The sequence below is a fragment of the Eublepharis macularius genome, chromosome 16, assembly GCF_028583425.1.
Source record: "Eublepharis macularius isolate TG4126 chromosome 16, MPM_Emac_v1.0, whole genome shotgun sequence".
NCBI classification, from domain to species: Eukaryota; Metazoa; Chordata; class Lepidosauria; order Squamata; family Eublepharidae; genus Eublepharis; species Eublepharis macularius.
The window spans coordinates 22,270,337-22,295,666 of NC_072805.1; the positions used below are offsets into that span (position 1 = coordinate 22,270,337).

At 47.0% G+C, this 25,330-nt stretch overlaps 1 protein-coding gene across 1 annotated transcript in view; it reads left to right on the top strand.

Annotated features, from left to right (window-relative positions):
• The first annotated feature begins 24,468 nt into the window (after window positions 1-24,468).
• Window positions 24,469-25,330, top strand: part of SLC12A4 (solute carrier family 12 member 4) — an 83,321-nt gene continuing 82,459 nt past the window's right edge. The window contains exon 1 of the mRNA XM_055000679.1: window positions 24,469-24,732. Within this exon, the coding sequence (XP_054856654.1) occupies window positions 24,561-24,732 (172 nt within the window). The 5' untranslated portion in view covers window positions 24,469-24,560. The remainder of the gene's footprint in view (window positions 24,733-25,330) is intronic.

The following is a 25,330-nucleotide window of genomic DNA, read 5'->3' on the forward strand; positions in this document are numbered from 1 at the left end:
TCAAGTACATTTCAATACAGTATCAAGGACATTTCATAAACAATACCATAGGGTAAATAGATCCAAGTTTAAAAGACATAGTATTGGCAAAAATCCAATACAGAGTAGAAAAAATACGGAAGCAGAACATAATTCTAGGACTAACATTATACGACATGGAGCACTGGTGGTACATAGGAGTACATATTTAAAACAGCAGATAATATGTAAGGCAATATAGTGATGAAGTCTATGGTCCCAAACTCATTAGCGAAGCATCATCCCTACAATATAGCTCTCCCATTTGAGTAAAAAGCCTTTTTGAATAGTTTGGTTTTGCATCATTTACGAAAAGCCAGGAGAGTGGAGGCTCTTCTGACTTCCTCAGGCAGGTCATGCCACAGGATAGGGGCCACCACAGAGAAAGCCCGTGTACGGGCTGCTGCTGACTTCACCTGTGTGCAGCCTGGCACCTGCAGGAGACCCTGTTCAGATGAGCGAAGCTGCCATGGAGGAATATAGGGAGGGAGGCAGACCCGTAGGTATGCCGGACCAAAGCCATGAAGAGCTTTGTATGTAATGACGAATACCTTGAATTGAGCATGGTAAACGATACGTAGCCAGTGGAGCGACTGTAGGATGGGAGTGATATCCATGCTCCTGCTCGCTCCTGATAACAGTCGAGCTGCAGCATTTTGCACTAATTGGAGCCTCCTAGTTAACTTAGATGGGAGGCCAATGTATAAAGCATTACAATAGTCAAGCCTTGATGTTACCATAGCATGGATCCAAGTGGCCAGGACAGCCATGTCAAGAAGCCATCTTCCAGGCTAGAGTGAGGTCACAGAAAGCATTTTTTACCACTGCCTTAACTTGTTTTTCTAGTAATAATGCTGGATCCAGTATAACCCCTAGGCTCTTAACTGAGCCTGCGAGGGCCAGACAAACTCCATCAAAAGTGGGGAGCACAGCGTTCTTCAAGATCTCTGCTTTCCCAGCAAGCATCACTACACAAGAGGTAGTAACCATCACAGGTTTAGATGGCACCCATAGGGTATTAGATGAATCAGTGGAGGATAGATGGCACTTGCTATTTTAATAGCACTCACATGGTCAGAGGAACTTTCACTTTTGGGAAACAAGTGAGGGTTGTGGGATTTTTAAATCCCTACTTTTAGGCTTCCAGGTGACTGAGCACTGTTGGAAACAAAATACTAGACTACGGGAACAATCCTGAGCTGGCCTACTCAGAAGTAAGTCCAATTTTATTCTATGGGGCTTACTCCCAGGAAAGTGGTCTTAGGCTTGCAGCATAGGTGGACTCTTGGTCTGACTCCATAGAATTAATGTTCCGTTTTGATGTTAAGTGGTTTGAAGATGAACTAAACCAGATCTTCAGCACAAGATGGATTCTGAAATACGGACGGGCTGGAGTACACCTGTGGCTGAGCCGGTTCTTTCCTCCTTGAGACACTGACAGTAAAGCGATTAGGACACATTAGGTCCTCTTTCATGTTCCTTACCAGACTCTGGATCTGGAAATATTATCTTTTGGTTATGCATCCAGAGGAGATCGCTGTGTTAGTCTGTAGTTGCAAAATGGTAGTCCAGTAAGAGTAACCAACTTATTTGTAGCATAAGCTTTCGAGAACCACAGCTCTCTTCATCAGAGGCATCTGACGAAGAGAGCTGTGGTTCTCGAAAGCTTATGCCTCAAATAAGTTGGCTAGTCTTAAAGGTGCTACTGGACTCTACTATCTTTTGGTTGCCTGCTTGCTTTCCATCTGCTCAACTTGTGCGTTTGTGAACAGGCTGCTTACTACCCTACATCTCCATTGCTCTCTTCTCACCAAAACACTGTGGAACGTTTAACAATACCGATAAGCTTTGTTAGGGGAAGTTGAAATCTGGTCAATCTAAGGTTGCCTGAGCAAAGCTTATAAAATGCATAGAACTGCAGATCTGCCTTCCGGATAGCCCCTCAGCTATCAAGTTTGCAATCCAAGAAAAGAAACTGAGGCTTGTGAAGAATCACAGGGTAAAGATAAACAACTGGGAAATCTCACCCACCCAAATCTGTACTTCCAGGATTCTATAAGCTCTTCGGGATCTGAGAAGGCCGCTTCTCCCATGTCCCTCTGAGTCCTCCCCTTCTTTAGCTGATTCTCAACTGTTCTTAACATTTTGCGGACAATGAGCTTGGACGATTTCCCCTCTCCTCTTCACATATACACACACATTCACGTCTCACACACGCACCATTCTATCAGCTCTATGTTTCTGCAGGTGAATTTCCCTGTCTTCTCCACCCGTGTTTTCCTTTAACTGCATCTCATCTGTTCTCGACATTTTGTGCCTTCTATACCATACTCAGTCCTCAGTGAGCGGCTTTGAGTTAGTATTCCTTTTCTTAAATTATAAAGTCTTTTTTACCCTGTCTATCTGGGGGGGTTGACTATCTTCTCTGTGCCTGGTCTGGGCTCCTTCTCTTCCTGCTGTAGCCCAGCAATTTAGTCTTACCAGGGCCGTCGTCACACAGGCTTTTATTTAGCGCTAAAATGGCGCTATTTCCCGGCAAACACCCACCTTATTCCAACACTGTAGCGATTTTCTCTCTTCTGCTTTGTGCTTGATAGTCGCGCTATTTTGTGCCTCAGTGTGAATGCCTCACATCGATGTATTTCGCCTCACAACGTCCTATGCCCTCCCTTCAATCCCAGAATCCATTTCTTCCTGCGACTCCCCTTTTTTAAATTTTATTATGACCTTATAACGCCATAACGCCATAACACAATGCAAACTTTCTGCTGAAGTAAAAATGACTCAGTCGCCATGGCAGAGTCTTCAGCGATGGGGATCACGTCAGACAGGGAGTTTTCTGCGGGCAAAGGGCTATTTATATAATTTCAAAGTTGGAAAAACAAAAGGGTCGTAATGTTTTGCTCTAACGGAATGTTTATATGCTGTTATTCCGGAATTAAACGCCAGAATAATAAAAAAAAGGGGGGGAGCTGCTTCTGCGCGGTTAGAGAGAACAGAACAGAGTGCTTCGGTGTGGACAGCTGGTGGCGCAAAGAGCCGTTAGGTGACCCAAAGAAACGTTACTGTGCCGATAACAGGTAGGACGCTATATGCTGTAAATTTAACAGAAGAGATGCCCGTGTGACGACGGCCCAGCATGCTCAAGACATCACTGCCCTCTGCTGGCCTTGGGTAAATGAAAACAATGTGTTTTATGTACACAAAAGGCTCATGACAATTGCTAAAGATTTTTTTTTAAAAAGCAGACAAACAACCCCTGTGATTTACAGCTACTATATATTGTAATCAATAAAACTGCATATATTCCTTACATAAACGTCAGAAAATTACAACAATAATGTGATCCTATATCACAAATTTGAATTAGTCCCGTCCTTGTGATATTGTGGAACAGTTTCTAAAATCCAAATCCAAATGGCCTTTAATGGCATAATAGCATAAAAACAGGCTGGTACAAATTACAGGATGGTTATAATAAAAGGATAAAAAGTTATACAGATAAAATTTAGTTATAGCATTGGTATAGAATCGCAAGACAAGCATCTGGATGCAGTCTGTTTTGTAGTAGACCTTCCTCAGAAGTTGTTCTTAGTAGAAAAATTAAAACCGCAGAATAGAATTAAAATATGATAGATCTAAAAGAACTGCATGCTAACTCGAATGGCTATTGAAAATCTAACCCATATAGAAAAGTTTTCCAATACTTTTGAAAGGTGCTCAAACTTGCAATGGATCTACGTTCTTTGGGGTATGGTTCTATAAAATTCATATCAGACATAGTAAAAAAGGAACTAGGTGACACCTTAAAGGTGACCTCACAAGATGATCTCGCAACAGAAGAGGCATCACATACAGTAACCCATCAGATCTAGTTCTTGAAATATATCTTCCCATTTTTTTTCTGCATCAACCTTTAGAGAGCTCCATCAATGATCACTAAAACAATTTCTGGAATACAGGAATTATAGGGTGAACTGCAATTATGTACAATTCAAATCTAATCAAGGCTTCTAATCCACAAAATTTTATACTGGTGACGATGGCCTTTAAGGGGCCACAAGATGACATTTTGGGTTTGCTGCAACAGACTAACGTGGCTACCCCACTGGAGCTTGCGATATTTTCCACGTCTCTCCGCCCCACCCGCCCCCCGCCCAGCGCATTTAAAACATTGCAGAATTGATTAGAGCCATGTCCTAGGAACAGACTGCCAAGAAGAGGTGAAAGACCAAGGGATCCAAAGGATAAGATGTTGTATCTCCTAAAACAAAGCACCCTACTTTCGCTACATATAAATGCACCATGAATAAGAGAACTGCTTTTTTGCAACTATTAATGATACTGCAATACCAAATCACACCACTCGTGGCTCTTGTATGGCTCCCTGACGTGATTAATTCTAATTGAAAGTAGCATGGGTGGGACTGAAATGACACGGTCCCATTGGCATGCTCTCAGAGGCCAGAAGCTCCTCCCACCCAGCAAAAGGGGAGCAAGGAGAGGAGGAAGTCAGGTGGCTGATAACCTGGAGAAGAAATGCCCTGCCCTTTAATAGAGGCTTCATGTGTGGAAATGTGAATATGCTTTTCATAGCATGGAGGTAAATAAAATCACCTGGTAATTTACAGGCCATTAAGCCTCTATTAAGGGGGCAGATTTTTTCCCCAGGTTGTTGCCATCCCTGGGAGAAGGGAGGCATAAGTAGGGTTGCTGAGCCTAGCCCAGTGTAGCAACTGGTGTGAGGTGAAATGATGGAATGGTGGCATCACAAGCAGGGCTTTTTTTCAGCTGGAACGTGGTGGAATGGAGTTCCGGATCCTCTTGAAAATGGTCACATGGCTGGTGGCCCCGCCCCATGATCTCCAGACAGAGGGGAGTTTAGATTGCCCTCACTCTAAACTCCCCTCTGTCTGGAGATCAGGGGGCAGGGCCACCAGCCATGTGACCATTTTCTCCGAGGGCAACCTACTGAGTTCCACCACCTCTTTTCCCAGAAAAAAAACCCTGATCACAAGTATGATGATGTCATTTCTGGGGGAAACCTGGAAGTGGTGGCAGATAGCTCTGGGAAGTGGGAACCATTGGAAACTCTGTGGTAAAACCACAGTTTCTAGCAATTGTTAGAGATCTCTCTCTTCTGGGCTTTCCCCAGAAGTGATGTCATCATGCTTGTTGTGACATATTTGGAGGCAGGGAATCCCTTACCTCCAATGAGGGCTTGGCAGCCCTAGACATACGGAAAACCCAGACACAAAGTAAAAAAAATAAGCATGATTTGGTAGAAAAGGGAACCTGAATAATTACTCAGCTCTGGCCACTCTAAATTATTTGCCAATGCAAAAGATCTTCAGTGGTAACAATAGAGCTGCAGATCTTTGGCCATTAAAAGTTTCTGAGGGGGGACTGGCTGTTTTATTCCTCTTTTCTATAAGAAATGGTGTTGCTTTCTTTGCTTACTTTGGGAAGTCTTTGTCCAATGATGTCCCTCCATTAGTGATTCAGCACCAAACCTTGAGATCTCCCAAAGCTTTTGGAGATTTGAGTAACGCTTTGCAGCCCCTGGAAAAGGGATGATTTTATAAAGCAACAACTCAGTGGAGAAATTACCACATTTGCTATCCAATATCGATTGCAGGATCTGTGCAAGTTCTGGATCTTATGTTCCTGCTTAAGTTGTTATGAAATAGCCTGGCCCCACTGTCCTACCGAATGTCAAAGCGCATCACAATTGTGCCATAACACTGGTTTTTTGCATTTTGTGTTATGATCAACACGTTTCCTGTTACAATTTGCAAACCTTGGACTTCTCACGGGTGTGTTTGCAATTTTCAAAAAGGCTTTCCTGTGTCACATTTATAATTTGTGACTGATTTTTCAACGTGCCAGAGCAGACTTAATCTCCTTGGCTTAGCCTGAGCTTGATGGAGCTTGGGAGCTAAGCAGAGTTGGCCACAGACCGTACTTAGATGGCAGACTACCTAGGAAGACGAGGATTGCTAATCAGAGGAAACAATGGCATGCCATCTCTGCTCGCCTCTTGCATGGGGGTTGCTATGAGTCGGTTGTGACTTTGGCAACATGTCTATTAATATCTAATTTTGCAATCATTACTAAATGCTGTGAATTTATTTTGATACTTATACCCTGCTTTTGTCCCGTAAGGGGACACAAAGCAGCTTACAGCATCATTCTCCCCTCCACCATTTGATTCTCAAAACAGCCCTGTGAGACAGGTAAAGCTGAGAGACTCACCATTGGCCCAAAGCTGACATTGGTTTGATTCGATTTTTTTAAAGCCAGAAAAAAGTGCACTAAAAACTCGAATGTGTGGGAGCTCCCACACTCATGTGTATGCGTTTGCATCCACAGCAACAATCAAGGCAGTATGGAGAAGTCTCACTGTATGGAAGTATCCTGCTGGCTTTCTGTGCATGCTATTTAACGCAGGGAGTTCGGGCAGTCAGGTTGCTGCATCTCTTCACCAAATCTCCAAAGGCTTGGGAGATCTCAGGGCTCGATGCTAAGTTGCTTTAACGAGCAATCACCCTCTGTCCGCTTTGAACTCCCCGTTACTCAATAGGACGGTGTGTGTGTGTGTGTGTGTGTGAGAGAGAGAGAGAGAGAGGGGGGAGCCAAAATGGCATCCCTCTCACACACAACAAAACTTCCAGCCTTGTAACCAGAAGCCACATCAGCAGGACGCTCTAGTATTCCCCCCTAACTCTATGGTTTTTATCATAGAGATTTGGGGAAATCCTAGAGAGTTTCATAATGTGATGATGTCACTTTCCATTACATACCCAGAAATGATACTGCAGCTTTCTGGGATGCTGTTTGGGTAAGTCTCTACCACCCTACAGGAAATGCCTTTGTTGATTTTACGAACTATTCCCTGCATGCTGCAAATGCTGAGCCTGGAGAGCAGAAAACAAGGAATTTCTTGTTTCACAGGGATGCCTGCACGTGGAAACACTTTGATAGATTAGACATTATAACACTTCACACTCAGTCATACTGATGTGTACTGTGCACTGTGCTCTTCCTCTATTTTCTGGGCCTCTGAATAACTTTCCTCAAGAAGACCAGAAACTCAGCGATGTGCAGGCATCCCATACTACTGAATTTCTAAATAAGCTTCAGGAGGAGTAGCAGGAGAAAAGATAAGAGTAACTTCATTAACCGAAGTACAAACAATATTTCAGACTCATCTTTTGCTTTTCCTGTGCCAACCTTAGAAATAAACAATCCAATAAATTGGGCTGCCAGACCCCCGGTGGGGGCAGGGGATTCCCCACCCCCACCCTCCCAGCCCCGCCCCTACTTACCTGGCCAGTGGGGGGGGGCGCACCTTCCATTGGCGCCCCCTGCGGTAATGCGTGCCCCTGCGCACAGCTGCCGCCAGGATCAGGCCTGTTTTGGCCTGGATCAGGGCCCCTGTGGAGCGCGGGAGCATTCCTGCGTTCCGCAAGGGCCCACAACGGACCCGATCTGCATCAAAACGGGCTCAATCCACTCCAAAAAGGGCGCCCCCCCCCCCAGGTAAGAGCCAGGCCCCAATCTCCCGCTGGGAGACTGAGGGGGCCTGGCAACTCTACCAATAAATGTGATTTTTGAAAATGTCTCTTTGCGCTCACAATGAAGTCAAGCATTCTAATTTTTGAATCAGTCTTAACAAAGACTTTTCTTGGCTCAGTTTGGCCAGCCAGCAGCAATGGGTTGGATCCAATCCACAAAGGAATTTTAATCTGCCCACTGGAAGCTCTTAATGTTTTGATCAGTGCTAAAGTCTTGCCCGCTGTTTCCCTTCTAAAGAAAAAGTCACAAGTTGTGAGAGATAGAAATACTTCAAAGCTAATTTTTTTCCCTTTGGGTTTTTCTATGAAATCTATGGCTACCTGCAGAAATAATTAATATGACACAGTCCGATAGCAATGGGCTAAAGAACCTTAACCATTCGGAGTGATGTTCACATTCAGTCAAACCTGATTTATAATTGACTAGCCCTACAAACCTGGTAATCTTAAAATTGGTTTGCAGTAATTGGTGATCTTTTGGCCTAAGTGTTGAAAAAATGTAACATCTACCTGTGAAGATGTTGGTGTGACAACAAACAAAATGTGTGTGGGGTACAAGGGTTGTGCATGGCCAGACACTCTTGGAGCAAGCAGACCCAGTGGTGCTACCAGCATCTCAGGACTTAGGGCCAAGCTACAAGTGACGAATGACACTTGAACAGCAAGTGTATTTCTCCCTGTTCACTTGCCCTCCACTCGATCCACGTGCCGTTCAAGTGTCATTCGTCACTTGTAGCTTGGCCCTCAGTTGTCCATTTTGGGTTCTCCTCTGCCCTTTGTTAGAAGTCTTTCCACGCACATGGGGACGTAATCTGTTCTGGCTTTTTCCACAGGTGGCTCATTAATTTGGCTTGTATGTTAAATAAACTTTAAAAAGTCTTGTTGGCTAAGGTGTTCCCAGTAGGGCCTCTTCCATCCCCTGCCCCCCAAATCCCCCTTTTCAATCTAAGTGAGAATGATTTAGCTCTTCATGCTGCAAATATGTCCTTTCACATTTCTGCTTTTCCTCTTCTTCGCTGTTCTGCTTTCATCATAAGTTGTGGGGTTATCTGTCTCCATTGGCAGAACTATCCCTAGAGTTACCAGGTACCCCTCACCTCCCATCGGAAGGGTGGAGTCCCTGACATTTACCTTGTGCGCTGCACAAGGTCCTCTTTCATGCACGCACCCCGAAGCTGCCGTGATGACGTCACTTCCGGAAGTGACATCACCATGCAACCCACGTGAGCACTCCAGCACTCTGCAGAGGGTCAATTCAGCCCGTTTGGGACCCAAATCAGCCGCAAACGAAGTGCAGGCACGCTCCCATGGGTGGTGCAATGCTGTCACTTCCGGAAGTGATGTCGCTTCTCCTCCATGAGCTTGCCCTCTCCCGTCGATCGTTGGGCAATCGGCAGACAAGGAGGCAAATCCCTGGGAGTTTGCCCACCACTGGCAGGCACCTGGGAACTCCGCCGATCCCCCTGAAAGCTGGAAAACAACCTTCAAGACCAGGAAATGTGTCAAACGGGCATGATGCTTTTTGAAGTTGCTTAAAGATAGTTGTCCCGATGCAGACTCACACTGGCAGCAGGCAAGGGATAACTCCCAAGTTGTCCGAGCAGGGCAGCACCCAGCTCCAAGGTTCAGGCACCAACTGGGCACACTCACGGCTTCAAGTCCAAAGGGGGCTTCCAGAAACACATCCACGGGAACAGGCCAAGGTCAGGGACAAGCGAATCAGTTCCAAACACAGCAGCAAGGTCAGTAGTGAGCGGACTCGTTGCTTCCACACAGCCACTCCCTCTTCGGCTGCTTTTAAGCTCCAGTGCTCAGCTGCTTGTGCTATAGCACGCGCCTGCCAGCTGTCTCAGTCCTGCTCCTGCGAGCACTCATCATTATCACTAATGATGCTGGGCCGGTGCTGTGCTGCTAGCCTGGCACTGCGCCTTCTGGCTTGGAGGGCTCTTCTAGCCCTCCTCTGGCAGCGCTCCCAAGGCTCTGGTGAGGAAGGGGGAGAGCTGGCCTGCACCTGGCTTTCTGTTGCCAGCCCAGGGCCGGGAAGCTGAGGAACTGATGTGCTGGGACCTGGCTGTGGATCAGTATCTGAGCCTTCAGGGCCTGCCTCCTCCTGCAGTGCCTCTGCCACTGGCTGTGGATCTGGGTCAGGTTCACCAGCTGCCTCTTCCTCAGAAGAGTCCTCTGAGTCTCTCTGCTCCACTGGGCCAGGTTGGTCCATGACATCAGTTCCTTCCCAGACAGCCTCACATTCTAGGCTTCTCTCCAGCATGATGCAACCAGTGGACTGCAGAATATTTTTTTGCAAAGCCTAAGGTCAAGTTCGCAGGTTTTAAAAAAACCAATTATATTTCTAGCCCTCATGAGGTAACTCGTACATAACATACATGTTTCACTTTCGTGTCCACATAGGCAGAAAGGAGAGAACCAAACTTGGCTTTCCTCCACCTCATTGGAACAATGGGAGGTATTCCAGAAAAGCTCAAGATGCATCGTATCGGGTCTGTACAGAGCAACCATTCCAAAACTGCTGCCTGTATCATTCGGAGAATGTTTGGCTCGGAACTTTTCGACTAGGGTTCCCAGATCAAGGTTGGAAAATTCCTGGAGATTTTGGGAGTGGAGCCTGGAGACATGGGGTTTGAGGAGGGAAGGGACCTCAGCTGGGTATAATGTCATAGAGTTCACACTGCCAATTCAGTTTTCTCCAGGGGAACTGAATTCTATGACCTGGAGATCAGCTGTAATTCTGAGAGATCTCCAGCCACCACCTGGAGGCTGGCAACCCTATTACTAATATTCTGTGATTGGCCCAACTCCTTTGGCAGCTATTTTGTGGCTTGCCTTGTCCTCCCATAGCAGCCATTTTGTGGTAAACTCACTACCTCTTCTCAAAATCCTAAAGTACTCACTTGCTCAAAAAGACTGGTTTCCTCTCAAGTAGTTTAATGCTGCACTCTGATAGACAGTGGCTCTCCAAAGGTATTGGTCATATCAGATGAATATTGTAAGTTGTGTAACTCTAATCGACAAGATTATGTTCCAGTAACAATATAATTTCAAAGTTCCATTACCTTTTTCCCATCAGCAAATTAAATCACATCTATCAAGGGTTCAGATTCATCACTTACCAAGAAACAAACACAAAAGACACAATTCTGGGAAGTTCATGTGTGGGAAGGGGAAGTATTTATGTACGGGAAATGCATGCAGATTGGTTCCAAAGGGCAAATTTGGAGCGAACACGAACATTTTCAAACAGCTCATCGGAGCTTTCCGTTGTGCAAAACTGCTTGGGAAGCCAAGAAAAAATAATATGAAAAGCAACCAGGAAGTCTGAAAATGCTAAACTGTGTGCCACAAGAATGACTGAAACAAAAGCTTCTATGCGGGACTCATCCAGCAACATTCGGAAAAAGGAGGCCCAAAGAGCATGGATACCTTCCAATCTGTCACTGCACAGCCAATGAGATGATCACAAGAGACTAAAGCTATACTGGGATTCCTTGACACAGCCTCTACTAGAGGTAAGAGGTCTCTGGTTAGGATTACCAAATGTGAAGATGGGTCCCGGAATTCTTCAAGAATTCCCCCTGATCTCCGGACTACAGATATAAATTCCCCTAGACGACATGGCAGCTTTGGAAGATGAATTCTCTGTCAGAGTCCCCAGTGTGCTGCCTGCCGATGCTACGGGTCCCATCTTCACCTTTCTCGGCGCCCGCCAAATGTTTTTAGAAAGTTAGCAGTGCCAGCTTTTGCCCAGCAGGGCTTCTGATTGGCTGTGCAGATTCAAAAAAGCATTGCTTTGGCAGCAGCTGCCCCCGCAGCACAAGGATCTTAACTGTGTGATAGAAGATAAGCTGTGTGTTAGAAAATCTTTTTAAACAGTATGTTCATTTTAAAAGGCATCTTGGCCATTTCCACACTGCTTACCTTGTTCCGGAAATCAGAGAAATCTCGCACGAAATCATGCGCAAAGACGCTGTTATCGTATCTTCTCGTGCGATAACAGCATCTTCTTGCGAGACTTCGCGTGATTACAGCATCTTCTTGCAAGATTTTGCGCAAGATTTCACTGTTTTCCGGAACAAGGTAAGCAGTGTGGAAACGGACCCTGTTAAGCAGAGCTTCTGTCTGAAGTATTGAAAAGTCACTATTAGTTATACATAACCTCACTCTTTAGTGTTCTGTGGTTGTCTCTGCCACCTACGGCAACAATTTTATGTCTGGCTTCACCACCGGTGGCAACCATTTTGTATTTTGCCCACCATGTTGTGACAGAATTCCAAAGGTACCCACAGACTCAAAAAGATTGGCGACCTCCGCTGTACGGCATCATACATCCCCGAACTTTCTCCCCAAACTCTGCTTTCCCCAGGCATTGCCCCCAATTCTCCAGGAATTTCCTAAGTCAGAGTCGGCATCCCTATGTGTGGGGATCCATGGAGCATCTTAATTAGCCACAGGAAACAGTCCCAACTAGGCGGCCTAGCTGAACAAAAGGAATACTGTAAAACAATATTAACTGGGCTGTCCTGGAATGGCAAGAAAGAGATCCGCATGATTTTGGGCCAAACTAGAAGTGACAAATTACACTTGAATGGCAAGTGTACAGACTCACCTGTATCCCTCCCTGTTCACTTGTGCTCCACTCGATCACTATGGTGGAGTGCAAGTGGAGCACAAGTGAACAGGGAAGAATACAGGTGAGTCTGTTCACTTGCCATTCAAGTGTAATTCGTCACTTCTAGCTTGGCCTGTAGCGGTTACAGCGTTGATGCAAGATCTGGCAGTACCAGGTTCGAATTCCCACTCTGCCATGGAAGCTCACTGGGTGAACCTGGGCTAGTTACTTTGTCTGAGAGCGGGACCACAAGTGACACCTGACACAGGCTGGACACTTGCCAGCTTCCCTCAAGTTTTGATGGGAAATGTAGGCAGCTTGGCGGAATGTTGGACAAGTGACAGTTGAAAAGTCCATTGGACAGCAGTCAGAGAGTCAAGCTGCAAGACCGGGATGCCTACATTTCCCATCAAAACTTGAGGGAAGCTGAAAAGTGTCCAACCTGTGTCAGGCGTCATTTGTGGTCCCGCTCTCAGCTTGATCTGCTTCACAGAGTGGCTGTGAACGTAAAATGGAGGAGGGGAGAACAATATTGTAAGCTACTTTCATGCATCTGGTCAAGCTGTATGAAAACAGCAGCAAAAACTTTCCAAATGCCTGGATTTGCCCTTAGCCAACCGAAAGACAGACTACCCAAAAAAGTGCTTAGTTACGCTTTCCGCACGCTTCTTTCTGCAGGTCACCATTCAATTGTGCAAGGCCAAAAGATATTCCAGGAGGAATCTCTGATGTGGAACTGTGGTGGAAGATAAATTTGGTAGGGAAACCACAAAGTCTTCAGCAACACACCCGACAGGCAAAAATGTTGCTTTCAACAACTGTAATCACACATGAGCAATAACAACAACAACATTCGATTTATATACCGCCCTTCAGGACAGCTTATTGCCCACTCAGAGAGGTTTACAAAGTATGTCATTATTATCTCCACAACAACAATCACCCTGTGAGGTGGGTGGGGCTGAGAGAGCTGTGACTGACCCAAGTCACCCCGATAGCTTCAAGTGGAGGAGTGGGGAATCAAACTCTGTTCTCCAGATTAGAGTCCCGCTGCTCTTAACCACTACACCAAACTAGCTCTCATCTGATGCATCAATCTATTTGCCTGTCCACCATTCACCTCTAACAGTTGTCAAACAGCTGTGCACTGTGATGGAGTTTCATTTCTTTGCCCCATGGAGACTCTGATATCTGCACATTTGGCAAGGCCAATCCTACCCAATGAGTCATTATTGGTTATGTCAGGTAATTAAATAACATGGGGGGAACAACCTTTCTCTTAAGGTTGTGTGAAAATGCTCATGCATGAAATAAAGTTGGTAACAAAGAATTCAACAAACACAAAATAGTAAGATTTTTTTAAAAACACAGTGCTTGTTTATAATCACTGGCTGCCTGATTGATTTGCACATGGCTTTTTATATGATTGGCTGCTAGGTGGCATCTGGTTACAATAGATCTGTGGGAGACAGGGAAAAATAGGATACTAGTCACGCTCTCTGAGAATAACGATGTGCAAAACACCACCCGTTGCAGCATACTGCCTTAATACATGAAAAGGAATTCAACAAATGAGCCTGAACTGTTCACAAATTGCCAACCAATATGAGGAAAATTTGGCTTTCTGTTCATGACTGGCAAACAGTTCGTGTTCCATACTAGCAGTAGCTCAAGCATCCCTGGAATTTGGCAAATCCTACCTGGTGGTTTGTTGCAGGCATTATGAACTCCACAAGAGAAACCGAGATAAAAATAGACTGAGAAAAATCAGGGATTTCAGGTCTTGGACATTAGGTTAAAATCAGCAACATGTAAGACAGTGAAGGGCTTTAACTTGTATTGATTTTGGTGAGATTTGCTTCAGTTTCTTCTCCCCAGGTCTTTCTTCCTTCACCGGTGTCCTGGGTGTTTGATCCTACCTGTTAACATTTCTGGTTCTAAAGCCATTGAGCGAAACTCTGCACCCAGCCTGTAAAACTCAAACAAAAGCTTTCATTTCATTCTAAGAATCTCCTTCTCAGCTTTCTTATCAACATTGCTGAGAAGAACCTGTCTAGCTTATCAAGCTGCTCTTGTCTCCCAGCAGTTCAAAGGAATTCCTTGAACAACTTGCTTTGATTTCCACCCCACCCCACTTAGCCTATCAACCTGTAATCGGTAGGGGACGTAAGGGATCTTGAATAAACAGAAGTATTGTGGCACCTCAAAGACAAACAAAATTTTATACCGGTGTAAGATTTTATGGACTAGAGCTACTCTTTGCGTGTGTACGTACATGCACGCCTGTGTGAATAGGATGCAATCTTGGAAAGGAATTTTGTGACTATCTTGTGTTGGTTTTTCCAATAAATATTGTATCAAACTTTTAAACAGAAGGCCAGGGACCTAAGGGAATGGGATCATGGGTTTATCTACGGATGCGACCCTATGTATATTTACTTGTGACTCCTGTTACCAAAGTTGGTGGAGTTTTTGAATTAATGCACATAGAACCAGGCTACAGTTGTTTCTGATCTAATCCTGTTTTGCAGAACAGGGAATTCTTGTTCCTTTTGGGGGGGGGGGTAAAAGATGGAGGAAGAATCTAGTTTATGGGGTTTAATCTCTGCATATCCTGTCCAGAAATAGGGCTGAACCCAGGATGGAAATCATGGCTACACTGCCCCACTCAAAGCACTGAACTTTCTCACCTGCAGATGTTGGGAAAGAAACGGCCTTGTAAAATGTGTGACATGGCTACAGCTATTTAAAATAATGGGTACGGGCTGTGGGGAATCCTAGATTTAAAAAACAGCATTGGCTGGTTCCCCCATCCTACAAACAGTAGCCTGCCAAACTCTATCCAGTGGTCTTGCCCAGCTCTGCCTACCCAGGACCTCTTTTTCAAGGCACAATTCTCCTTATCTTAATCCTTAAGTGATCTTTAAACCAGTCCCCCTTGAGATAATATAAATGCAGATACGGCAGGGTGCTTAAAGGGGCATTTAAAGGAGGAGTGCTTTATAAGTGCTTTTGAACTTCACAAAGAAAACTGTTCTTATTCGTTCCTGGTGCTAAGAATTCAGAGGAACTAATAGACAGACAGACATTGGGGGCTTGGTAACAGAAAGGTCTGCTTTCAAGGGGAAATTGCTAGTTTCTTTGAAGCCCTACCTGGCACACCTAGTGAGGAAAACTGCATACAAAACCCGGTCTAGTCAACTCTTCAGTTCTGTGAGAAGTGGATGTGGGCAAGTGTGATCTATTGGCCAAGGGAGAAAACTAGTCAAAGAATAAAAATTACTGATTTTACTGACCAAAATTTCAAAAAAACCTGGCCAAAAACTGACAAATTAGTCAATTTAATTTCAGCCTATCGATAAATTAGCATTTTAAAAGTACCACTGAGGCTTCATTAAAAATTATCATCTCACTGGGAAACTTTGGGGGAAGTTTCTCCCAAAATGCAGTAACAAAAACAACCCCCCACACAAATTGCATCCACAAAGAAATAATGACTTTACTGACCATTTCTTTAAAAACCTGACAAATTAAAGAGCAAGATGAAAAAACTGACTTTTACTGATTTTACCAACCATTTTCTACCCAATTGGCAGGTATGGTCTCTACCGCATCCTTCCAGGTTCTCCGTAGCTCTGGATTTGGGAAACTGTGGAATGGAAGTACGGGTTTCCTTTCCGCAACTTTTCCTCTCCACTTGTCACTTCCCTTCTGGAGGTTTCCAGATATGATCAGTAGCTGGTGTATTGCTATAGTGTTAAAAGACAATAATGATATTGCAAAGATTGATAAAAAATGGCACGAAGACTGCCAGTGGCAGGGGAGAAGGGGATGCAGGGAATATGTTAGCAGGAGGAAGCACTATCGCTACTGCAAATGCTTTTGCATTGGTACATCGCTTTGCTGCATCGCAACAGAGCACGGAATTGTCCCTCTGCATAAGCACAACCTAAGGATGAGCTATACATTTAGGACAGCCTGACTGGGGTCTCCTCTGACATGAACTTAGCCTCTACTTGCAACTAGAGGTGGACTGGAAAGGGGGAAAAGACCCTGTCCCCATTCCGGCCTGGCCCTGTATGTCCTAGCCCCACCTCCCAGTGGAGGGAGGGAGATTTATTTATTTATTTATTTTATTTTTTCAATTTATATACCGCCCATCCCCAGTGGCTCTGGGCGGTGAACAGTTAAAAATCGATAAAAACAAAACTAAAATCAATATACAAATAATAAAACAAATTAACAAGGTGCAGTGGTGGGGAGAACCCTCCCCCATCCCAAAGGTGGGAGGCCGACATGGCACCGCCCCCTTCAATCACCGAACGCCTGGCGGAACAGCTCTGTCTTACAGGCCCGGCGGAACGATAATATGTCCCGCTGGGCCCGGGTTTCCATTGACAGAGCGTTCCACCAGGCTGGGGCCAGGACTGAAAAGGCCCTGGCCCTGGTTGAAGCGAGGCAGGCTTCCTTAGGGCCAGGGACCACAAGTAAATATTTATTCGCTGATCGAAGCGATCTCCGGGGAACATACAGGGAGAGGCGGTCCCGAAGATATGCCGGTCCCAACCCACTCAGGGCTTTAAAGGTAAGAACCAACCCTTTGAACCTGATTCGGAAGTCAACCGGAAGCCAGTGCAGCTGGCGCAGGACAGGTGTGATGTGTGACTGGTAAGGTATACCAGTCAGGACCCGTGCCGCCGCATTCTGGACCAGTTGTAGTTTCCGGATCAGGCCCAGGGGTAGCCCAGCGTAGAGTGAGTTACAGTAATCTAGCCTGGAGGTGACCGTTGCATGGATCACTGTAGCCAGGTCCTGGGGTGTCAGGTAGGGGGCAAGTTGCCTGATCTGACAAAGATGGAAAAATGCAGACTTGGCAACCGCCGTGACCTGGGCCTCCATCGATAGGGAGGCATCCAGGAACACACCCAGACTCTTTACCACTGGCAAAGTTGCCAGTGGTGTCCCATCCAGGGCAGGGAGCTGGATCCCAACATCTGGCAGCCCCCATCCCAGCTGCAGGACCTCCGTATTCACTGGGTTCAATTTCAGCCTGCTGTTTCAACCATGCCGTCACAGCCTCCAAAGCTCTGGCCAGATTGTCTGGGGCCGTGTCTGGCCGGCCGTCCATCAACAGAAAAAACAGATTGAGCCAGCCTTGCCAGTCCCATGCCACACACCTCTTGAAAGGGGCTGCGACAGGCCTATCCCTTATCCATGCTGTACCTGCCTCTCATAGCACCAGGTGAGTCCAAGCGGGGCTCATCCTTTTTCAGAAAGGGAGAGGTTGGGCCAGATACCTCCTTCCCCATGCCTTACTCGCTTCTTCCCCAGGAATAAAGGGGTGCTGGCTTGCAACAGCTGTAGATTGCTATCCTCTCTCGCTTGGGGTCTGGGTGGCCCCAGTGAGGGGGTGGCCCTAGAAGGGGGGGGGCAAGTCATGCCCTATTGGGACTTTTTTCTGGTGGCCTTAATGGCCAATCCACCTGATTGCAATGTGCAGACGATACTGATAATGTTGAAGAATGCAGATAATAAATTCCAACAGGTGTTTTAGCCTGTAGCAGCCACAAAAACGTCCTGTAATAATTCTACAAGGGCAGCCATGTCAGTCTGCCGCAACAACGATAGACAGGAGGATTATGGCAACTTTAAAGACCGAGTATTTATCATAGCATAAATATAAGAGTTAATATCTTGTTAGTCTTCAAGTTGCCCACAAGCCTCTTGCTTATAATGTAGGTGAAAGACTTTGAATATATTGAAAGCGCTATATAGATGCTAAGTTCATATGAAAGACCTAACCTGTTTTGTTTTAACTCTAGTTGCCAGCTGCCTTTGTGGGAAGCAATAGGCAGAAAGGAAGAAATAAATTAGGATTATTCTGTGCATGCTCAGAAACCCTTTTCTTTGGATCGTTGTTTGACATGGTAGTAAAGAGTCCAGTAGCACCTTTAAGACTAACCAACTTTATTGTAGCATAAGCTTTCGAGAACCACAGTTCTTTGATGCATCTGACGAAGAGAGCTGTGGTTCTCGAAAGCTTATGCTACGATAAAGTTGGTTAGTCTGAAAGGTGCTACTGGACTCTTTACTATGTTGCAACTACAGACTAACACGGCTAACTCCTCTGGATGTTTTACATGGTACATAGCTAAACTCCACCCTCCCACCTGCCTCCAATGCCACATGTCAAGATGAAACTGTGGTATGAATTAAGAAATGGGTAGGAAAGGTGGAAACAATGTCCTCTCCCTTTGAGAGTTGGACAAGGAGCTGGAAAACCCAGGTTCCAGACCCCACTCAGCCAGGAAGCTCACAGGGTGTTGTTTTCTCTTAGCCTAACTGACCCACAGGGTTGTTGTATGGGAAAACTGAGGAGGGGAAAATATGCATGCCACTCTAAGCTCCTTGGAAGCATTGACTGAGAAAATGCAATTGATACATAACGCCAGCCCAATGCTTGACCTTGCAGGGACTCATTTGGGGTTTTATTTTGTAAGTTTTAAATTGTGTTTTTAATTACAATTTGTAAGCTGTCTTCAACCATGAGGAGTACCAGCAGGACTTTTTTTCAGCAGGAACATGGTGGAACGGAGTTCCGGCACCTCTTAAAAATGGTCACATGGCTGGTGGCCCCGCCCCTTGATCTCCAGACGGCAAGCGGTGCGGAGGGCAATCTAAACTCCCCTCTGTCTGGAGATCAGGGGGCGGGGCCACCAGCCATGTGACTATTTTCTCCAAGGGCAACCCACTGAGTTCCACCACCACTTTTCCCAGAAAAAAAGTCCTGAGTACCAGTATATAAATATTTAAATAAATAAATATTTGACTGCGTGGAGCAGGTGCACTCACAGAACAAGGCATGGGTAACTGGCGCCTCTGTCTACAGGAGAGAGAGAGAAAAACTAACTAAGTAATAAACAATCAAATATCAAACAAACTTATTTTTATGTGTACTGATTCATAAAGGAAAAAAAAGTGAATACAAGGAGCTCCACCCTGCACTCAATACACAGGGGTGCCAAGTTAGATAACCAAGTTCCAGTTCTTATACACAAATGGTAACATCCATGGCAGTTACATATCATTTATCCCAAGAGTCTCATTTGCATGTAAACAATAAACTTCGGTAAACATCAAGGACTTCTGAATATCAACAAGCAAACAAATCTCATTGGACGATATTCAACCCAGAACGCTATAGCCGATTCTCTAAAGTGCAGGGCGCAATGCAATAAGAAACTCTATAATTCCACAAAGATTTATAATGTGCGAGTTTCAAGCATAAACATTCAAAGTTCATGTAGTTTTCGCAGCTATGTTGCTGATTTTTCTGCCTTGTTCCATGATACTTTCTTGGTTATATCATCGGTCTACAGGAGCACAACGAAACAAGAATCCAAGAGGTGCTTCAAAAACAAAACTTATTGCAGTGTGAGCTTTCCCGCGCTTCATCAGATGCACCAGAGGGTAAATCCACCAGGCCGATTTATATACACAACATCCATATACGCAACAGGAGGTGCTTCCCTCCAAGGCGGAGGGGATGTTGCAGAGTTTGAAACAAAATCCAAGAGTAATCCGTTCACTTAGCATGGGTGTGAGAAGCACTTGTGACCATGTGCAGATTGTCAAGAGAAGAAAGAAAGTGTTAAGGAATTTTCTTGTAGGGGAGAAGATGTAATTTTTAATCCCCTATAAGAAAATCATTTGTCCAAGTAATGCTAAAAGTGAGTATTTCCTGTTCTATTCCGTGTGCCCTCTTACCAACTTTCATACTTTACTCTCCGTTAGAATTTGCAGCGTAGACAAAGACAGTGGGACAAGATGGTGTTTTTTGCTAGCAACAGACACGGCTACAAAAAAGCCTTGGATATTTTAGCCTTGTCTTCTCAGCGCCCCCTTATCAGCCTACACTTCTACCTCTCTGGTTTTCCAAAGATAACACGAGTTGCCAAAGAAAAGTGTTACATTATCACTCCTTTGTAGGGGTGTGCAAGGAAAAAACTTTCGGCTTTCTTGTTTCGGGATTACCCGAAACAAGATTCTCTACCGTTAAAGCCGAAAGCCGAAACAAGAATCTCTTTCGGGATTCGGGATTCGGGATTCTTTCGGCATTCTTTCGGCATTCTTTCGGGGGTTTTTTTTGGGAAAATGCCTTCGTCTTTCAGGACGTCTGGAGGAGGCATTTTCCCACCTAATAAGCCCAAAATTGGTGGGGACCTTCCTCTAACCCTTCTCTAACAACCACCCAAGTTTCAGACAGATTGGACTTTGGGGGGCCATGTTATGGCCCCCCAAAGCAGGTCCCCCCATCCTCCCATAAGAAAGCGAAGGAGCAGCATATTGTTAGCATGCTGCTGCTGATCTTTCTTCATTATTTCCTATGGGGAAAAAATGAAGAGGCAGGCTTCCTTTGCCAGGGGTGGCATTTTGCATGCAAAATGCCCCCCAGCCCTCAGGGGCCCTTCTCCCACCCCTCCTCCCACCCCCCACCAAGGCTCAGCCTGCTCCCACTTGGGGGGGCATTTCATGGCCTCCCCAAGTAGATGCTCTGCTCTCATCTCTACCACTGACAGCTGGGGGAGGCTTGTGTTGCCAGGGGTGGCATTTTGCATGCAAAATGCCCCCCAACCCTCTGGGGCCCTTCTCCCACCCCTCCTCCCACCCCCCACCAAGGCTCAGCCTGCTCCCACTTGGGGGGGCATTTCATGGCCTCCCCAAGTAGATGCTCTGCTCACATCTCTACCACTGACAGCTGGGGGAGGCTTGTGTTGCCAGGGGTGGCATTTTGCATGCAAAATGCCCCCCAGCCCTCTGGGGCCCTTCTCCCACCCTTCCTCCCACCCCCCACCAAGGCTCAGACTGCTCCCACTTGGGGGGGCCATTTCATGGCCTCCCCAAGTAGGTCCTCTCAGCCCCTAAAGTCCACCCCTTACAGCCCCACACAAACCCAATTCCCCCCCAGCTGCCACACACAGACCCAAATCCCCACATTAGCCCCTCACAGACCCAAATCCACCCCCACCTGCCCTACACCCATAACCCCAGGAACAGGCTGGCAAAGGCCAGCCCTCTCCCTTTGTTCCCTATGCTGGGAACTTCTAAACTCTCTTTCCCTGGGCAATTCTGCACAGCCCAGGGGTGCCACAATGGTGGGCACACTTCTGAGTGCCAGCTGGTCCCTGTGAAAGAGCACCTGAACCACAGACACCCTCCCTCAAATTCCCCCACCACCTACAGAGATGGCTGGCCAGCCAGCCCCATTGTTCCCTATGATGGGAACCAACTGCACAACAAAGAATAAAACAAGAACAACACAAAATAAAGTTTTAAAAAAATTATATTCTCCCTTCCAAAGTACAAGTAGGCAAAGCATTATGACACATTACACCAGCAGTCCCCCACACAGAAAAATTAAAACAAAACTCACTTAACATCAGAGAATCACAAAGCATGATTCCTGTCAAAAACACTTTATTTCTTGAACAGCTTTAGGTTACACAGCAGGGGGGAACACCAAAGGGCATGGCAGCACTATCTTACACAAAAATAACACAACTCGCTTCACATTAAAGAATCACCCCAAAAAATTGCTGTCAAAAGCACTTTATTTCTGTAACTGCTTTAGGAAGGCACCACAGAGCAGGAAAGCAGTGTACTACACAAAAATAACACAACTCACTTCACATCAGAGAATCACACAAACACAATTGCTGTCAAAAACGGTGAAGTGGGTTGTATTATTTTTTGCAGTACATTGCTATCATGCCCTGTTGTGCCCTCCTACTGTGTAACCTAAAGCTGTTCAAGAAATAAAGTGTTTTTGACAGGAATCATGCTTTGTGATTCTCTGATGTTAAGTGAGTTTTGTTTTAATTTTTCTGTGTGGGGGACTGCTGGTGTAATGTGTCATAATGCTTTGCCTACTTGTACTTTGGAAGGGAGAATATAATTTTTTTAAAACTTTATTTTGTGTTGTTCTTGTTTTATTCTTTGTTGTGCAGTTGGTTCCCATCATAGGGAACAATGGGGCTGGCTGGCCAGCCATCTCTGTAGGTGGTGGGGGAATTTGAGGGAGGGTGTCTGTGGTTCAGGTGCTCTTTCACAGGGACCAGCTGGCACTCAGAAGTGTGCCCACCATTGTGGCACCCCTGGGCTGTGCAGAATTGCCTAGGGAAAGAGAGTTTAGAAGTTCCCAGCATAGGGAACAAAGGGAGAGGGCTGGCCTTTGCCAGCCTGTTCCTGGGGTTATGGGTGTGGGGCAGGTGGGGGTGGATTTGGGTCTGTGAGGGGCTAATGTGGGGATTTGGGTCTGTGTGTGGCAGCTGGGGGGGAATTGGGTTTGTGTGGGGCTGTAAGGGGTGGACTTTAGGGGCTGAGAGGACCTACTTGGGGAGGCCATGAAATGGCCCCCCAAGTGGGAGCAGTCTGAGCCTTGGTGGGGGGTGGGAGGAAGGGTGGGAGAAGGGCCCCAGAGGGCTGGGGGGCATTTTGCATGCAAAATGCCACCCCTGGCAACACAAGCGTCCCCCAGCTGTCAGTGGTAGAGATGAGAGCAGAGCACCTACTTGGGGAGGCCATGAAATGCCCCCCCAAGTGGGAGCAGGCTGAGCCTTGGTGGGGGGTGGGAGGAGGGGTGGGAGAAGGGCCCCAGAGGGTTGGGGGGCATTTTGCATGCAAAATGCCACCCCTGGCAACACAAGCCTCCCCCAGCTGTCAGTGGTAGAGATTAGAGCACCTACTTGGGGAGGCCATGAAATGGCCCCCCCAAGTGGGAGCAGGCTGAGCCTTGGTGGGGGGTGGGAGGAGGGGTGGGAGAAGGGCCCCTGAGGGCTGGGGGGCATTTTGCATGCAAAATGCCACCCCTGGCAAAGGAAGCCTGCCTCTTCATTTTTTCCCCATAGGAAATAATGAAGAAAGATCAGCAGCAGCATGCTAACAATATGCTGCTCCTTCGCTTTCTTATGGGAGGATGGGGGGACCTGCTTTGGGGGGCCATAACATGGCCCCCCAAAGTCCAATCTGTCTGAAACTTGGGTGGTTGTTAGAGAAGGGTTAGAGGAAGGTCCCCACCAATTTTGGGCTTATTCGGTGGGAAAATGCCTCCTCCAGACGTCCTGGAAGACGGAGGCATTTTCCCATAGAAAAGCCGAAAGAAAGCCGAAAGAATCCCGAAACGTTTCGGCTTTTTTCTTTCGGCTACCCGAAACGTTTCGGCATTCCCCGAAACGTTTCGGCATTCCCCGAAAGAAGCCGAAACACTTTTGTTTTGGCATTCTTTCGGCATTCTGAATGCCGAAACGCACATCCCTACTCCTTTGTGGTTTATATTGTCAGCGTTTACAATTTATTGCCTTAGAAATGTATTGATTCAAGGTGGTTAGTTTTCTTGTAAACTATTTTGTTCTTGTGAACCATTTCTTTTCTAATTCTATAAATGAGGGTGCCTACTTTGTTGGGCGTGCACTTTGACTAAATTGGTTCAAAGTGCCTCAATTTATTCGAGTTGCTCCTCCAATAAACTTTGGTTGCCAGTTATTACTTGCCTTGATTATTTTTAAAGACAGAACTCTCGGATGGGAACTCCCCAGCCTCAGGCTTAGTGGGGAAATTTCCAAGAAGGAAAGGGAAAGGAAAGGAAAGGAAGAAAGAAATCCTTCCTTGCCCAAGCAAGAAGAGCATTTTCTTCCTTTTCCCCATCTGCATGACCTTCCTTGGCCCTCCACCTGAAATCCAGCACCCCTTTTCTTCTTTGTATGAATTTGGAGTCTGTTTCCAATCCATTCCCTTTTGATCCAAGAGAAATTCAAAGAAAAGAGAGACAGGAAGTCAAGCTCTGCGAAAATACAGGATTCACTCTGCAGATGCTCAGAGGCAAACCAGGTCTTCCCAAGCCTTCCTACCCTCCTGCTAGAGCGCCACCGTGTGGCGTGTAACACGAAATAACTGCAGGGCCTGAAGGCGCCGAAGGGCGTTCGGATTTCTCTTCGAAGAGAAATGAAAGCGGAATTCTGCTCTAAAGAGTAAAGAAGGGGGATCACGGCTATGCCTGAATTTCGGGGAAAGAAACGCCTCGCCCCATGGCAGCTCTCCGTGCAGCCCTAAAGACGCGCGCTTCGGAGCAGACCCGCCCCGGATTGCGCCCGGCTGCCTCCTCCGCGCTTTCTCCCCTCCTCCTCCTCCTCCTCCTCCTCTGGCCGGCCCGGGAATGGGTGGAGTTGGGGCGGCGGCTGTGCTGAAAGGAAGTGACCCAAGGCGGCTGGAATGCCAGCCTGCCTGCGCGGCGCGCCTCCGGCCCGGGGAAGCCCCAGCGCCGCTGGCTGCCGCCCGCCGGGCCGATGCCGCACTTCACGGTGGTGCCGGTGGAGGACAAGCCCCGCGCCGACTACGACAACTTGGAGGGGCTCAGCTGGGTGGACTACAGCCAGCCCGCCGCCGCCGCCGCCGCCGCGCCCCGCGGCGCCCCGCCGTTGCACCAGCGCGACGCCTACGACTCGGTCGGCTCCGACGGTGAGTGCGGCTGGCCCGGCGGGCGCCCTTTGTCTCGCCGCCGGGAGGGGGGCGGGGGGGGGGAGCCCCGCGCTTTGCGCCCGGAGAGGGGCCCGCCCTGGGCTTCTCTTGGGGGAAGGGGCTTCGTGCGCACCGCGGGGAGCCTTGCCCCTCCGCTCCTGGTGAAAGGAAGAGTTCCCAGGGGCTGCTTGCAAGCAGGGCTGCCAGCCTCCAGGTGGTGGCTGGAGATCTCCTGGATTACAACTGCTCTCCTGGCCACAGAAAGCCAGAGTTCCCCTGGAGAAAAAGGCTACTTTGGAGGGTGGGCTCTATGGCTGATGTCCCTTCCCTCAGCAAACTCCCCCCCCCCCACCAAATCTCAAGGAATTTCCCAACCTGGAGCTGGCATCTCTTCTTTCAAAGTTGACCCCTGGCAGAACGCGAGGACTTGCAAAGTTTCTGAGCATGTGTAGAATTGGCCAGAGAGCCCTTAACCGGGATGGGAGCGGGGAGTGTCTTCATGTCAGCTTCAAACAGCCAACCCAGGGCTGGTCCGGTGAGCGATTAAGAAGGGGTTGAGTCTCCTGGTTGCCAGCCTCCAGGTGGTGGCTGGAGATCT